General features: G+C 45.6%; 1 protein-coding gene across 1 annotated transcript in view; it reads right to left on the bottom strand.

Annotated features, from left to right (window-relative positions):
• LOC126278303 (39S ribosomal protein L39, mitochondrial) overlaps positions 1-17498 on the bottom strand; it is a 68329-nt gene that overhangs the window by 48210 nt on the left and 2621 nt on the right. Inside the window, exon 2 of the mRNA XM_049978317.1 lies at positions 3044-3238. Coding sequence (XP_049834274.1) covers positions 3044-3238 — 195 coding nt within the window. The remainder of the gene's footprint in view (positions 1-3043; positions 3239-17498) is intronic.

Genomic DNA, 17498 nt, shown 5'->3' with positions numbered 1-17498 from the left:
ATCATGCTATTCACGTTATCGTGCAGTAGTCTGACAATGTTTATGTACTTCACAGGACAGCCTATTTTAGCTAAGATCTTTCACAAGGCATCTCCCTTGACTGAGTCAAAAGCCTTGACAAGGTCTATTAATGCTTTGTACGGAGGATGCTATGTTCTTTGCACTTCTCCTGCATTTGTCTGGTATAGAAAATCATATCTATGGTGCTGTGATTAGGTCAAAATCCACACTGTGTTTCAGGCAAACAATTTTCAGCAAGAGGTATCAGGTGGTTGGATAGAAATCGAGCAAGTATTTTTCCAACAGTAGAGAGGAGGGATATTCCACTGTAATTACCACAGCCAGTTCTGTCACTTTTTTTGAAGATGGTAACCATCAGTGCATACTTAATATGAGACCATCTTTATGATTGGACTAGAGAGTTTCTAGCCAATAGAACACAGTGTGTCATTCTTAGCAGAGAGAAATCTTCTTACATAAAAGGGTCTTTGGGCATATTTTAAGGAATTGTGACAGGGCAATTAATGCTCACAGGCTCATAGTGTACATAAATGACCAAGTGAAGTGGATAACAAAGGTAGCTGAAAGGGCAGTTTGTAGATGACACTGCTTATATGGAGGTGTTGCAACTGAAATTGTACTTTATCCATTTGAACAGACACACAGTCTGTGAACAAAGCCTACTGAATGTGTGACCCTGTAGAAATCTTCATGTATTTCACTAGAGTTTTCTAATTTGCAAGTCTACATATACAGCAGCAGCAGCCACAAACTGCTCTTTCAGCTTCCAATGTTATCCACTTTGCTAGGTCATTTATGTACACTGTGAGTATTAATTGCCCTATAACATTTTCTTGCAGTATGCCCAAAGGTCATTTTATGTCAGAAGACTTCTCTCTGCTAAGAATGTCTTGCTGTGTTCTATTGGCTAGAAACTCTTTAGTCCATTCACAAAGGTGGCCTGATATGAAGTATGCTCATATTTTGTTGGATATTGGACACTGGTCATTGGAAGGAGAATGTATCCTCACTGAACATGTACCAATTTTCATTGTCAAAATATGGAGCACTGAAACAATGACCGACATAAGTCATGCCACATTGGCATGTGATCTGATAGACCCTGGGTTTCCATAGTCTGAGGTCATCCTTGGCACTACCACACAATGCCTATCTTTTAGCTGGTCAACAAAAGACCGTCCTCATTTGATGTTTCCTAAGAATACAACATATCTTTTCAGATAATGCGCCACAAAATGTAATAAATTCAATGGCCACATTCTCCTGAAGTTGCTCTTCTGCTTCCACTGACTATACAGTCAGTGTAGGGCTCTCCGAATTTGCAACTCTGTGTACCTGTTTTTCCAGAACACCATCCTCAGATCTTCAAGTTCTTGGTTGAGGATCTCATTGTCAGTAATGGTGCAAACCCTAGATACCAATTCTCTGTCTGTCCATCTTTTCACAGATAGTTGGCTGTTCAGTACAGAAAGTCAAATCATACACTTTTCAGCCATCTAAATTTCCAAATTGTTATTTTATTGGGCTACTAGTTTCAGTGATATATTGTGGCATCTTAAGGCCCCCTGCCAACTCAGGTGGTGTTTGAACTGATCACTACCCCAAAAATCTATAATACCAGTCTTTGAATTCTGGGCCCTATTTTGACTGGACAAAAGGTGGGAATCGTCCAACACATTGGTCAGGGGGCCTGAATATATCACCAAAACTGGTTGCCCAATAAAATAACAATTTGGAAATTTAGACAGCAAAAAGGCATTTAATTTGATGTACTCTATGTACCAATGTTTCGAGCTTGTCATTCCTCTGAACTGGATGGTGTCAGCTGTGTGCACATAAGTATAAGTCAGAGTGCATCTTCTTACAGTACACATTATGGCTCAAAGTGGAGTTTGCTCATCATTTTACTGGTACATCCAGAAACAGGAGTGCTCCATCCACTTCATCTTCCATGGTAAAATTTGTTGTTCTGATACTGGAATTCAGATGTGCAAGAAAAACATTCAGGTCATCTCTTCCATATGGTTACACGACTGTGTCAACATACCAGGAGAAACAGTTAGGGTGCCATTTGGAAGATTCCAGAGCTTCATTCTCGAAATGTTCCACTTACATGCTGGCAAAAACTGATGAAAGTGGGCTACACCTTTCATCTGATCATAGTAACCACAATTGAAAAGAAATTACATTTACATCAAAGATGTGCCTAAAAAGGATGGTCATCTGTATGTCAAATTTCTGGCCAATAAGTTCCAAAGATTCTTGTAAAGGCACTCTGGTGAAAAGAGAGACAAAGTCAAAGCTCAAAAGGATGTTAGAATCATTGAGCCTAAAGTTGTTAAGGGGACCAACAAAATACACAAAGTTGAGAATATGATGTGAACATTTTCTGACATAAGGACTAAACACATGCTTCAGGTAGCCTATTTAGCAAGTGAGTACATCTGGATGCCAATGTTTGCTAACAGTGAGGCATAGAGGAGCCCCATTTTTGTGAACCTTTGGAAGTCCACAAAATCTCAGTGTACAGGTGCTCTCAGTCATAGTTTCTTAACAACTTCATTGGACAAGCCGGAATCTTTGAGAAGCGCCATGGTCTTTTGTATTCCTTATCAGAATACGTTGGGCCAAAAATTGGCTTTTCCAAATGTTGCGACCTCACACCCAAATGGTATGTTATTGTAGAGTCACCAGGAATCCACAACATTCCATATTATTGTTGGGACATTTGGATTGGAGTGCATTTACATTTACTGCAGAGACAGACTTGTATAAACTGCACTCCAACACCTTAAATGGAAATCTGTACAAACAACAAGAAAAGCCAGGATCCATGAATGAATATTATTTTTACATCCAGGAGTGGCCTTATACAACATACAACTCTAAAAAGCTAAAAGATGTTACATGCCATACACTTTTAAAGGGCGAAAGTGAGGGGACAAGATTAATATGTGGGCTGAATAGGTATACTAATGATAGTCAGGCCACAATACGAATAATATTTTTTCAACGAACTTACGTTCAGCACAGTTAAATGGAGTTGATATTCCTTTGTTCATGACAAGGGTTGCATCAGCAGGAGTTCCAATATACTGAACTTCAATTTTCTCAATACGCCCAACAGCTGATTTCTGCCTTTTTTTCTCATCACTAAATAGCTTGCTTCTCCTCTTCCTTGTTCCAGCAGTGTCCACAGTTGTGTAAGCCAATCCACCTGAAACAAACATTTTTGTTGCTCTTAATTACATCAAACAATATTTGGCCTGTGATACACAATTTTATGGCTGGGAAGATCAGACCTGTGTCTTTGAGAAAGAATAATGAGAACTAAACAAGCTCCATTAATGCCAAGTGCTATGTTGTGGTAGGGATACTTTCCAACAGCAAGTTGATACATGCAATCAATGGTTAAGGAGTAAGTTTCTGATTACTGGAAGGCAAGACTATATTTTTCATGGCACAATCTGAAGGATTCATTTTAAAAATCATCAGTTTCTTGGTGATATCCTCATTTTTTTTTATATTAGCTGAATCTTGTTATTTTTGCATATTTTCCATTTCTGACAGCTTCAAAATCTTTGTTACATATTCTAATGTTTGTTTTCACACTATAAATTTTCCCATCTGCTTTCACTTTCAGTGCTGAGTTAACGCTTCCTATGTACTTCAGAACATGCCCTAATACCCCACCTGTTCTTCTTGTATTTATTTATTTATTTATTTATAAGATGTCATTCCGCATCTAATGTTTCTAGTAGGTTTTCATTTCCTACATTATCAGTTGACTTAATTTTTAGTACCAAGTCAACTTAATTTTTAGCAGCCTATCCTTCTACAGGATAGTACTATGAACACTATTTGTTTCTTTTTGAATGTTTTTCCCATGCTCCTGATTTATTCACATACAATGGCATCCTACTGACTGTTTTAGAAACATTCTCTTCAATTTGGCTATATGCTCCATTTTTTTTTTTCCATGGAAGAATTCTTTTGTGGAGAAACGCTATCCTCATCTGTATAAACATACTCCTTGTTCTGGTCATATTACATACGGATAATCTGTTCAGTAATTCTTTAACTATCCACAATCACTCATTACAGCAGTTAGCGACATACAATTTCAAGTAGGTGCATGAATAAATTCAACAAAATTTTAACATCAAAGAAAAATTTCCCAGATCCCATAAAAAAACTATTTTGGAAATTTTAAGAACTGCTTTCAAGGTATATTTTTTTCAGGGTCCTGCACATTTCTCTCGAAGGGACTGCGAAGAAAAAAATTATACAAATAACAATGAGTACAATGATATGAGTATAATAGAAAGAAACATTCCACATGGGAAAAATATATTGCCTCTGTACTTTTGCCTCGACTGACATCTCTGCCCAAACTCTTTGCCTTTACATATGTCTGCTTGTGTCTGTATATGTGCGGATGGATATGTGTGTGTGTGTGAGAGTGTATATCTGTCCCTTTTTTCCCCCTAAGGTAAGTCTTTCTGCTCCCGGGATTGGAATGACTCCTTACCCTCTCCCTTAAAACCCACATCCTTTCATCTTTCCCTCTCCTTCCCTCTTTACTGATGAAGCAACCGCGGGTTGCGAAAGCTTGATATTTGTGTGTGTTTTTTATTGTGTCTATCTACCAGCGCTTTCCCGTTTGGTAAGTCACAGCATCTTTTTTTAACAATGAGTACAGATGCTTAAAAGTAGTCATTCTTTCTTCAATCCATCTTTAATTGAAATTCCAAGAAAACTAAACAGAGGATTAATACAAACTAACCTCTGTCATAAACTTTACACTGATATATACAGTGCCTATTTAGGTGTTTGATTACATGAGGCTTTTAATATTTTGCCTTCTCATGTCAGTCACATGAGAAGTTTTACTGTGATTCCCCCCACTAAATCAAGAAGTTCAGCCAACCTTATAACCTTATTTTGATTCAATCTACACCAAACAATCTCTGATGCAACAATGCAACAGTACTTCCTTTTATGAATGCAATTTAAGAGATGATGTACATCAATTGTGATGATGAAATGATTGCTTGGTTACACAATGCCATGCTCTTTAGTGCTCCCACTAAGAGATGATGAGATGAGTGTGATTAAAATAGCTTAAAGTGAAAAATTTATACTGAAATAAAAATAAAATAGTTAGCTTAAAGTTCATTTACAACATTGGGAAGGAGCAGTTATATACAACATCATTTGTAAAACTAAAGTTCCAACCACCACTCATAAAAACAATTCCTTGGTGTTGGCAAGCTGGATTTTGGCTATCGATGGCAGTACTCAGACAAAATGTGAATTTTAAAATTTTCCTGGCGAATTGACCATGCAAACAAATTTCGGGCTTACAGCCAGTCGTTGTTCAATACTTCGCACGATATTTCAACTGGGCACCTGCCAGTCATCTTCAGGTGAGCCGTCACAGACTGGCGAAAACGTCCTCCGTTCCGCAATATATAGCGTACTGTAACTATTCTGCATCCAATACTGAGCAACATTGGAGCTCCTACATATGATTTAGCTAAACATCTTGCTTCCTTACTGAGACCTTTTGTAGGCAAGTGCTCACATCACATACGAAACTCAGCTGATTTTATCAATAGACTGGGGGCTCTTCGTCTTAGCAGTGTAGACCTTCTAGCAAGTTTTGATGTGGTCTCACTTTTTACAAAAGTTCCTCTTGCAGATTCCTTGACACTGATTGGTAACATGTTTCCTGTTGATATCACTGCTTTGTTCAGGCACGCACTTTCCTTGACTTATTTTATGTTTGATCAAGAATATTTTGAATAGACTGACGGTGTCGCCATGGGTAGCGCCCTGTCTCCTTCGGTGGCCAACCTTTTCATGGAGGATTTTGAGGAGAGAGCGCTTGAATCAGCTGCCCTGAAGCCAACAGTTTTCTGGCGGTATGTGGATGACACTTTCATAGTGTGGCCTCATAGAGAAGATAAATTAATGGAGTTTCTACATCACCTCAACTCCATTCATAGCAACATCCTGTTCACCATGGATATAGAGAAAGATGGTTGTTTGCCTTTCTTGGATGTCCTGGTTCGAAGGAAGAATGATGGTTCTCTAGGGCATTCAGTTTACCGGAACCCCACTCATACAGATTTGTACCTGCAAGCATTGAGTTGCCATCACCCATCGCAAACCATGAGTTTGCTTAAAACACTTGTTCATAGAGGTCATACTGTCTCAGATCTAGATAGCTTACCTCCAGAACTCACCCATCTAAAGACAGTATTCAGCGAAAATGGGTATTCCATCTGGCAGATTAACAGGGCACTAACAGTTAAAACTAAGAAGCAGAAAGTGAATAAAGATGAGAACATGCCAGAACAATCTTTAGCTTTTCTTCCTTTTGTTGGCAACACTTCGTTTAAAATAGCAAGAATCCTCCGAAAATTTCAGGTAAAAGTTGTTTTCCAACCACCATCAAAGATTGCGGACCTTGTGGGATCAGTTAAGGACAATCTGTTACTACAAAAGGCCGGTTGGTTGGTTGGTTGGTTTGTGGGATTAAAGGGACCAGACTACTATGGTCATCGGTCCCTTGTTCCATAAAAACTAAAACCACCTGAAGAGAATAAAAAAACGAACTACAGGAAAGACAGCAGACGAAACAGGACATGAAATACTCTGACAGAGACCAGACAAAACAAACTAAAACACAGTGTGACGGTGGTTGGCCGACTGTAGAGAAAAAGAGGAAAAGCCAACCACCAAGAACACTTTAAAAACTCAGTTTAAAATCAGAGGCAAAAAAAAAAAAAAATTAAAATAAAATAAAAATAAAAAAAATTCAGATTAAAGGATAAAAACCCCCTGCCTGAATAAAACACTAAATCAAGTCCACCATGGCAGAGTCATCTGATAAAAGAGCAGAGAGCGTGTCAGGCATTGCAAAAGTCTGCCTGAGCACAGTTAAAAGGACGCACTCCGACAGAATATGGACCACCGTCAAGGACGCCCCACAACGACAAAGAGGGGGATCCTCACGACACAGTAAATAACTGTGCGTGAGTCGGGTGTGGCCAATGCGGAGCCGACAAAGGACGACTGAGTCCCTGCGGTTGGCTCGCATGGATGACCGCCACACAGTCGTCGTGTCCTTGACGGCACGGAGTTTGTTAGGGGTGGTCAGACCGCGCCATTCAGCATCCCAAAACAAGAGAACTTTGCGGCGTAAGACTGCCCGCAAATCAGCCGCCAGGGGGGCAATCTCCAGAGCTGGCGCACTGGTGGCCTCTCTCGCCAGGCGGTCAACAGTTTCATTGCCGAGTATCCCAACATGGCCTGGGGTCCAAACAAAGAGCACAGACCTGCCGCTAAGGGCGAGAGTATGCAGGGACTCCTGGATAGCCATCACCAGACGAGAACGAGGGAAACACTGGTCGAGAGCTCGTAAACCGCTCAGGGAATCGCTACAGATAACAAAGGACTCACCTGAGCAGGAGCGGATATACTCTAGGGCACGAAAGATGGCGACCAGCTCAGCAGTGTAAACACCGCAGCCAGCCAGCAACGAACGTTGTTCAGAATGGTCCCCTAGAGTTAGTGCATATCCGACTAGACCAGCAACCATCGAACCGTCGGTGTAGACAACGCCAGAGCCCTGATACGTGGCCAGGATGGAATAAAAGCGGCGTCGGAAGGCCTCCGGAGGGACTGAGTCCTTCGGGCCCTATGCCAAGTCGAGCCGAAGGCAAGGGCGAGGCACACACCACGGGGGTGTACGCAGAGGGGCCCGGAAAGGAGGTGGAACAGGGAAACACCCAAGCCAGGAAAGAAGCTGTCTGACACGTACGGCGATCGGTTGACCCAACCGGGGCCGACGTTCTGGCAGATGAACGACTGACTGCGCGAAGAGGACACGATAATTTGGATGCCTGGGCAAGCTAAAAACATGGGCAGCATAAGCAGACAGTAATTGTTGGCGTCGTAACCGCAGTGGAGGGACACCTGCCTCCACAAGTATGCTGTCCACAGGGCTGGTCCGGAAGGCACCAGTGGCAAGGCGTATCCCGCTGTGGAGGATTGGGTCCAGTACCCGCAACGCAGATGGGGATGCTGAGCCATAAGCCAGACTCCCGTAGTCCAGACGAGACAGGATTAATGCCTGGTAAAGCCGTAGGAGAGTAGATCGGTCGGCGCCCCACCTGGTGTGGCTCAGGCATCGCATAGCAATTAGATGCCGCCAACACGCCTGTTTAAGCTGCCGAATATGAGGCAGCCAAGTCAACCGGGCATCAAAAACCATCCCCAAAAACCTATGTGACTCCACCACTTTAAGAAGCTCACCGTCAAGATAAAGCCGCGGCCCCGGGTGAACAGTGCGTCGCCGGCAGAAATGCATGACGCAGGTCTTGGCTGCGGAAAACTGAAAACCATGCGCTACAGCCCAAGACTGCGCCTTGCGGATTGCACCCTGTAGCTGACGTTCAGCAGCTGCAATGCCAATAGAGCTGTAGTAAAGGCAGAAGTCGTCAGCATACAGGGAAGCGGAGACAGTATTTCCCACGGCCGCAGCGAGCCCGTTAATAGCTATTAAAAACAGACACACACTGAGAACAGGACCCTGTGGCACACCGTTCTCCTGGACTTGGGAGGAACTATATGAGGCCGCAACGTGCACGCGGAAGGTACCATACGACAGAAAATTGCGGATATAGATCGGCAGAGGGCCCCGAAGACACCATCCATGAAGCGTAGAAAGGATGTGATGACGCCATGTTGTATCATACGCCTTCCGCATGTCGAAAAAGACAGTCTGCCGCCGAGGGGACCCAGAAGAACGGGGAATGGCAGATTCGGCGGCAGTAACGATGCCGATGGTGACCGATTGAACCGCTGCATCAATGTCATCGTTAGAGAGAGGCTCAATAGCGGCAGTGGAGTAGAACAAGTCCCAGTCAGCCTTATTCAGAGCCCATCTGCTAGGGCGCCCAGAAGACTGACGCTGTGGCAGTGACAGAAAGATCGGAAAGTGGTCACTACCACACAGGTCGTCATGCACTCTCCATTGGACAGATGGTAAGAGGCTAGGGCTACAGATGGAAAGGTCAATGGCAGAGTATGTGCCATGCGCCACACTGAAGTGTGTGAAGGCACCATCATTTAAGATCGAGAGATCGAGCTGCGCCAATAAATGCTCAACGATGGTGCCTCGACCTGTTGCCACCGACCCACCCCACAGATGGTTTGGGCGTTAAAGTCGCCCAGTAACAGGAAAAGTGGAGGCAATTGAGCTATCAGAGCAGCCAGGACATGCTGCGCGACATCACCATCCGGTGGAAGGTAAAGACTGCAGACGGTAACAGCCTGTAGCGTCCACACCCGAACAGCGACAGCCTCTAAAGGTGTGTGGAGAGGTACAGACTCGCTGTGAAGAGAGTTCAGGACATAGATGCAGACGCCACCAGACACCCTTCCATAAGCTGCCCGGTTTTTATAATAACCCGATAGCCACGGAGAGCGGGGGTTCGCATTGCCGGAAACCAAGTTTCCTGCAGAGCAATGCAGAGGAAAGGGTGAAGGCTGATAAGTTGGCAGAGCTCAGCTAGATGGTGGAAGAAACCACTGCAGTTCCACTGGAGGATGGTGTTGTCCATGACTGAGAAAGGCTTGACGGGACTGGGAAGGGAAATTACGCCGCTGGGTCACCTGCTGCCTCCGATTTAGCACCTGTGATAGTGCTTTCCATGGCATCTGATGGACCGGTGAGATGGAGGCCCTCAGCGGACGCCAGAATCTCCACCGCATCCTCAGACGCAGAGCTGGAAGGTTGCGGTGGGATGGCTGCCACCGCGAGTTCCTTGGGCTGAGAGCTCTTCTTGGGTTTCTCACGCCGTTCCTTGGGTCGCACCGGCTGGGAGGGCTTCACCGATTCAGTCTCCGGGACGGAGGAGGATTGTGAAGCCCTACGACCAGCCGATTGCGGGCTCTTACGCCATTGTCGGTCGAAAGGCTTCTCGCTGGCGGAAACCTGGGAAGGGAGGGACCCAAGGGACCCCTTGCGAGCGTGGGAAGCCGAAGTTGGACACTTCTCCAGCTTAGAAGTGGGGACGGACGTCCCCGATGGGTGGGATGGTGTTGCTCCTGAGGTAGGTGGCGCAGGAGCAACCCAGTGGGTAGAGCCCCCCACTGGCTAGGGGGCAGGAGGAGTTTTACTACTCGTCGATCCGGCCACAATTGGAGAAACAGACGGGGCTAGCACAGGTGTTGTAGCAGCAGCGTAGGAAGATGTCATTCTCACAGGATGGAGTCGGTCGTATTTCCTTTAGGCCTCAGTATAGGTTAGTCGATCCAGGGTCTTGTATTCCATGATTTTACGCTCTCTCTGGAAAATTCGGCAGTCTGGCGAGCAAGGTGAATGGTGCTCCCCGCAGTTGACACAGATGGGAGGCGGGGCACATGGAGTATTGGGATGTGATGGGCGTCCGCAATCTCGACATGTGAGGCTAGAAGTGCAGCGAGAAGACATATGGCCGAACTTCAGCACTTAAAGCACCGCATCGGGGGAGAGATATAGGGCTTAATGTCACATCGGTAGACCATCACCTTGACTTTTTCCAGTAATGTATCCCCTTCGAAGGCCAAGATGAAGGCACCGGTAGCAATCTGATTTTCCTTCGGACCCCGATGAACGCGCCGGACGAAATGTACACCTCGGCGCTCTAAATTGGCGTGCAGCTCTTCATCAGACTGCAAAAGAAGATCCCTATGGTAAATAACTCCCTGGACCATATTTAAACTCTTATGGGGTGTGATCGTAACGGCAACATCCCCCAACTTGTCACAAGCGAGTAACCGTCGTGACTGGGCAGAGGATGCCGTTTGTATCAGGACTGACCCAGAGCGCATTCTTGACAAGCCCTCCACCTCCCCAAACTTGTCCTCTAAATGCTCGACGAAGAACTGAGGCTTAGTGGAGAGAAAAGACTCCCCATCAACCCTTGTACAAACTAAGAAGCGGGGTGAATAACTGCTACTGCCATCCTGAGACTTACGTTCCTCCCACGGTGTGGCCAGAGAACGCTTAGAGACTGCTGGCGGCTGGCCACCAGCGAGAGACGATGTACCACGCTTCATTGCGGGTCATCCGCCCTGATGCCACCTACTCCGACTAAGGGCCCTCCCCACGGGCGCCACCCAGCCACGGCAAGAGCCACCTGGCAGGATGGCCGTTGCCGGGAGTCCCAATACCCCAGGAGGATAGGCATCTACTCCTTGGCATACGTGGGGAGTTAACGGCGCAGGCATCAGTAGAGCGATCCCTGTGTTGTCAGGGGGCTACAACCAACAGGGTACATGGCGGCCACACCACAACAGACTGGCTACCGTGCTGGATGTTAGGTAACATGTGGTCCATGGTCGCCGTCGGTGCAGAAAGAGGCACTGCACAGTGCAAGGTGTTATCTGCACGCAGAAAAAGAGATGGAGAGCGGACAGGACTGCAGTTCAACGGTGTATAAGCTGGCGAAAGGTCTGATCGTAAGATGGACACAATGCACCAAGTAAGGCGCCCTTCCCCAATCGGCTCGCTCTTCGGAAAATTTTGAGAGATGGAGGTCAAACCCAACAGGGGACCATCACATAAGGCCGAAAAGTTTGAGACTCCTTTTAGTCGCCTCTTACGTCAGGCAGGAATACCGCGGGCCTATTCTAACCTTCGAACTCGCAGGGGGATACGAAAGGCCGGAATTTACAAGATACCATGCCAATGTGGTATGGTTTACATAGGTCAAACCACACACACCGTGAAAGAACGCTGTACTGAACATCAACATTACACCCGCCTTTTGCAGCCAAGCAAGTCCGCTATTGCTGAACATTGTATTTCTACTGAACATTCAATGGAGTATGAGAAAACAATGATTTTGTCCACAGCAGTGTCTTTCTGGGACTCCATTATTAAAGAATCCATAGAAATATGACAGGCAGAAAATCTGTTAAACCGTGACAGCGGCTACCAGCTGGACAGTGCATGGAATCCCATCATCTCCACGATTTACTCAAAACGAAGACGACAGAGTGCGTCGACGGCCGTGGCAAACAGTAATGCAGAGGCGACTGAGTTCCGCTATTCCACCAGTGAGGGCGCTGCTGGTGGGCAGTGTGGTTCAACTATAAAGTTTTCGATGCATGCGCAGAATAGTTACAGTACACTATATATTGCGGAATGGAGGACGTTTTCGCCAGTCTGTGACGGCTCACCTGAAAATGTCTGGCAAGTGCCCAGTTAAAATATCGTGCGAAGTATTGAACGACGACCGGCTGCAAGCCCGAAATTTGTTTGAACACTCAGACAAAATGTCTACCTTAGTTTGATCTGAAGACTTCCAATTCTCATTACAACAATAACAAGGCTTCTCTTACATCTGTTCCACACAATTATGCCGCTCCTGGGTTTGTTTATAGTGTTCAGGAACTATCCTCATGATCTGTGTTTACTCTCCTCCATAATTCGGGGGCATCTGGTCTATGCTACCCAAAAGGCTGCGAGCTCATCTGCTGCTCATCAACATTAGAACCTAAGGAAAGCCAGGGACCTGTCTTTTTCAGCAAAGCAATACCCCTCACTCTACCAGGAACCAGACTACAGTATCTTCAAAGTTGGCCAGAGGCTGTGGAATGGTTGCTTCAGTGGCATGGGGCATCATGTTTGTGATATGATCCACCTACTCCAGGATGCTGTCATGCCATTCAAACACAGCAAGCTGGCTGTACAGCATCCAGTTTGCCATACCAAGCACCCTTCCTGATGTATGAGAATGCAGGCTTTCTCGGAGAATCTTGATGATAAATTCTTCTCAGGTTGACAGCCGAGTCAATGCGTTGTTCTCCAGCAATGTTTCAGCAAGTTTCTTACTTGCCATCTTCAGGCGAAGTGTCGGGTTCATGTCTTGTCCGGGTCTTTATAGCCACTGGACCATGGGCATCTCTGCATCCTTGACGCGGTCGGGACAATCAGGCGCGAGCGGAATCGGTGCAGCGGCACGTGGTAGGGGGGAGCCACGGGTGCCGGATTCTGGTGTCTCGTCTCGGTGCGACCTGTTTATTCCATACGCCACCACCGACCTACCTCCATCGGAGCGCTCTCGTCTCATTCTTGATAATGTTGTATTCCACGCGCTGCTGAGTTGGAAGCCACTGTCCCGATTGACCAGGTTGTCACTAACCCGTATCTCCACTGCCTCTTTAATAGTTGAGTCCCAGAAACCTTTCGCTCTACACAGTCTCTTGGTTTCTTCAAACTGAAACGTGTGTTCTTCACTGAGGCTGTGCTCCGCTACCGCGGATGTTTCTTTTTGTCCGAGGCGGACGCTTCTCACATGTTCAGAAATGCATTGCGTTGTGCAACGCTGCGTCTGCCCAATATATTGTTTCCATCATTCACAGGAAATACTGTAGACACCCGGAGTTCTTAGACACAAGTTGTCCTTCATTGAGCCCAGCATATTTCTGATTTTTGTTGGAGGATGGAAGATGGTTTTTATCTTGTTCTTCTCCAGTATCCTGGCAACCTTGGCCGTGGGTGGTCCTGTGTACAGGAGGAATGACAGACCTTTGTTGTTCTCATCTTCCTGAAGGTTCTTCTCCTTCTTCTTCTTGCTCATATGGAGAGTGCGTCTAATCTGCGTTTCGGAGTATCCATTCATCTGGAAGGTTTTCATCAGGTGCTGAATCTCAGCAGATAAACTGCCCTTGTCGCATATGTCCTGAGCTCTGCGGACCAGGGTAGTGAGCACGGATTTCCGTTGTGCTAGGTTATGGCAGCCGTTGGCGTTGAGGTACAGGTCTGTGTGCGTTTTCTTTCGATAGACCGAGTGTCCCAGTGTGCTGTCCATTTTCTTCTTTATAAGGATATCAAGGAAGGGTAGGCACCCATTTTCTTCCATTTCCATTGCGAACTTGATGTTCTCTTGTATGCTGTTCAGATGGTTCAGAAATTCTGTTAGAGTGTCTTCGCCATGCGGCCAGACCGCGAAAGTATCGTCCACGTACCGATAAAAGACCTTGGGTTTAAGGCATGCTGTTTCCAAGGCGATATCCTCGAAGTATTCCATGTACAGATTAGCGATACATGGTGCCAGTTGGGATCCCATGGCGACTCCATCCACCTGTTGGTAAAACCTGCCGCCACACTAGAAATATGTGGTCGTGAGTGCATGGCGGAATAATTCCACTGTGTCTTCGTCGAAATGATTTTCCACTAGTTTCAGGGAGTCCTCTAACGGTACCCTTGTGAAAAGGGATATAGCGTCAAAGCTGACCATAATATCATTTTTGTCAAGACGCCACTCCTCGAGTGTCTTAACAAACTCCGTAGAATTCTTGATGTGGTGGGGACATTTACCCACGAGAGGCTTAAGTAGTAGCGCCAGGTGTTTGGCTATACCATAGGTGGGAGAGTTGATCGTGTCTACTATCGGTCGTAATGGTACCTCCCTCTTGTGTATCTTGGGGAGGCCATATAACCGTGGTGAAACCGGAGCTCTGGGGTAAAGCCTTTTTATCAGGTTCTGGTCCAGACCTGAGTTGTAGAGAAGACCGATGGTCTTTCTAGTTACAGCTTTTGTAGGGTCCTTGTCCACGTCTTTGTAGGCCTGGTCCTGCAGCAGCGAATTAATCTTGTCCCAGTAGTCAGCCGCTCTTAGCAGCACTGTCGCGTTGCCTTTGTCTGCTGGTAGGACAACAGTATCCTCATCTTCTCCGAGGCTGTGTATCGCCCTGGGTTCCGCCGCCGAGATGTTGGTTTTCGGCATTCTCGCTTTGTCCAGGATTCTGCAGGTCTCCCTTCTCACGTCTTCAGCGGCTTCAGACGGCGGCCCAAGTATTGCCTGTTCGATGCTGCTAATGATCTCTAGTTTTGGTAATGTGCTCGGAGCCGGTGCAAAGTTCAATCCTTTGGATAGCACGGAAATTGTCGCCTCATCCAGTTCCTTGCTGGCCAAATTGACGATGGTCCCCAGAGTGTTGGTGTCAGTCTCCTGCCGTAGTGCAGCTGGAAGTCGCTGGAACTTGTTTTGTTGTTTTGTGGTGGCCTTCCGCTTGCACAGTTCACTGGAGGCGAAGGTATTGCCATCCACCCACTCCCATGTGAAAGGTGACAGTGTCGAAGACAGTTTCAGATGACACGCGAGTAATGCGCGGCCAATTTTGTCGAGTTTAGACCATGTGATGCTTATATGCTCCCTCACCAGTGCTGAGCTGGCACGTTGCAGGATGCGTTTGGTCCTTGCCGTATTTATAGGATGTCGCAGGTTTGTGAACTGCGGCAGTACGTCCTTGTCCCGACAATGTTGCAAGAACGCGAGTCTGCTGAGCAAACTTGCCTTCTTGATCTGAAGTTTTTGCAGCGATTTGACACTGCAATGTATGTCTGCCCCGTAGAGGTGCATTATATGAGAATGCAGGCTTTCTTGGTGAATCTTGATGATAAAATTCTTCTCGGGTTGACAGCCGAGTCAATGCGTTGTTCTCCAGCAACGTTTCAGCAAGTTTCTTACTTGCGATCTTCAGGCGAAGTGTCGGGTTCACATCTCGTCTGGGTCTTTATAGCCACTGGACCGCGGACATCTCTGCATCCTTGGCGCGGGTCGGGCCAATCAGGCGAGAGCGGAATCGGCGTGGCGGTGCGTGGTGGGGGGCAGCCGCGGGTACCGGGTCCTGTCATCTCGTATCAGTGCGGTCTGTTTATTCCATACGCCGCCACCGACCTACCTCCATCGGAGCACTCTCGTCTCATTCTTGATAATGTTGTATTCCACGCGCTGCTGAGTTGGAAGCCACTGTCCCGATCGACCAGGCTGTCACTAACTCGTGACAGATATCCTAGAGGAGGAAGAATGGGACACAAGGATTGTTGGCCACAGACAATCAACAAACACCACACAAAGTGCATTACAAGGGAAGTTGCAGCATCTAAAGAGAAGGAATAAGGAATGGCTGGAAAAGGAGGTCCTGTTGGAATTTAGGATCCCCCCCCCCCCCCTCTGAGAGTCCTATTACCAGCAATGGTTATTATCCAGCACTTAATACCAACAGGAAATTAATCAACTGCTTACTGCAAACCATATAGTCTTGTGCTACCTGCATCCGATTATGAAAGAATTTACTTATCAGCAGGTGGCATAAAATTACTGAGAAAAGTAAGAGCCCATGGGGGGCAGAAATTATCATCATGCCCAAGAAATCAGCAGATGAATAATTGAAATTTAGATTTTGTTGTAATTATCGACATCTGAGTGCTATACTGTAACAAACAGCCATCGTTAGCTGAACATTACAGAAATCATAAATTATTTAAGCTTGTGCAAGTATTTTTAACCACGGACTTTAGGATAGGCAACCATCAGCTAGAAGTCGCTCTGGAGGACCAACAAAAAACAGAATTTTCTTCGCCATGGAGTCATTATCAACATAGGAGGAAGCCTTTGGAATTAAAGAACACACCTGCAATATCCAGAAGTCATTGGACAGAATTCTCAGACGACTGAAGCCATGTCAGTTACTGGTGTATGTTGTCAATGTAGATAAAGATGTAATGCTACTTACCGAAAGATGATACATTAAGTTGTAGACAGGCACAATTAAAAGAAACTTTTACAAGACATTTACACAAAGCTTTCAGCTACAGCCCTCATCAGGAAAAAAAAAGAGACAAACACACTATTAATTCACACAATCACGCACATATCACGCACATGACTGCCAACTCCGGCAGCTCAGACCAAAAATGGGGTATTTCAATGAAATAAGTGTCTTTGCGAGTGATATGGAATAGTACATACAACGCTAAAGGAAGTACTCTGCCACAAATTTAACGATAAGTAAAGAGAGGTATAATTTTTTGTTAGAAGAGAGAACATATTTTGGTCTCATAATTGGCAAGGATGTGGTTAAGACAGCACCCAAGGCCAGTTAAAGCTATGAGTGAATTTTCAGTGCCTGAATCAGTGAAGGATCTACAATCATTTCTTGGAGCTGTGAATTATTACAGAAGATTCGTAAAGGGATTTGTGTGTATTGCCAGACCACTGATGCAACTGCTGAAGAAAGGCTCAAAATTTATTTGATAGAGGATTGTCAACATGCTTTTGAGAAACTGAAGGAAGTTTTGACATCAAATCCAATCTTAGTGTTTACAAATTTCAATAAAGAATTCACTCTGGCATGTGATGCATCCAACCATGTACTTGGTTGCGTGTTATCTCAAGAAATAAAGGCCACCATTTCTCAAATGTTTTACAGATTTTAAATGTCAGCAATGGTCTCTATAGCAGAATGTTGTTATATGAAACAGAATTTAAATGCTCTCTTAGGCTCCCAAGTAACCACAACCTCAAAAGTCATGACTCTTTGAAAATAACCAAGAAAGTATTTTAACCAGTCATTGGGCTACACTACATATCAGCCCATCTCCACAGCGACTTTTCCTCCAGTCACAC

The sequence above is a fragment of the Schistocerca gregaria genome, chromosome 6 (genome assembly GCF_023897955.1).
Source record: "Schistocerca gregaria isolate iqSchGreg1 chromosome 6, iqSchGreg1.2, whole genome shotgun sequence".
Taxonomy (NCBI): domain Eukaryota; kingdom Metazoa; phylum Arthropoda; class Insecta; order Orthoptera; family Acrididae; genus Schistocerca; species Schistocerca gregaria.
Note: the sequence above shows the minus strand (reverse complement) of the source record. Positions and strands in the feature narration are given on the sequence as shown.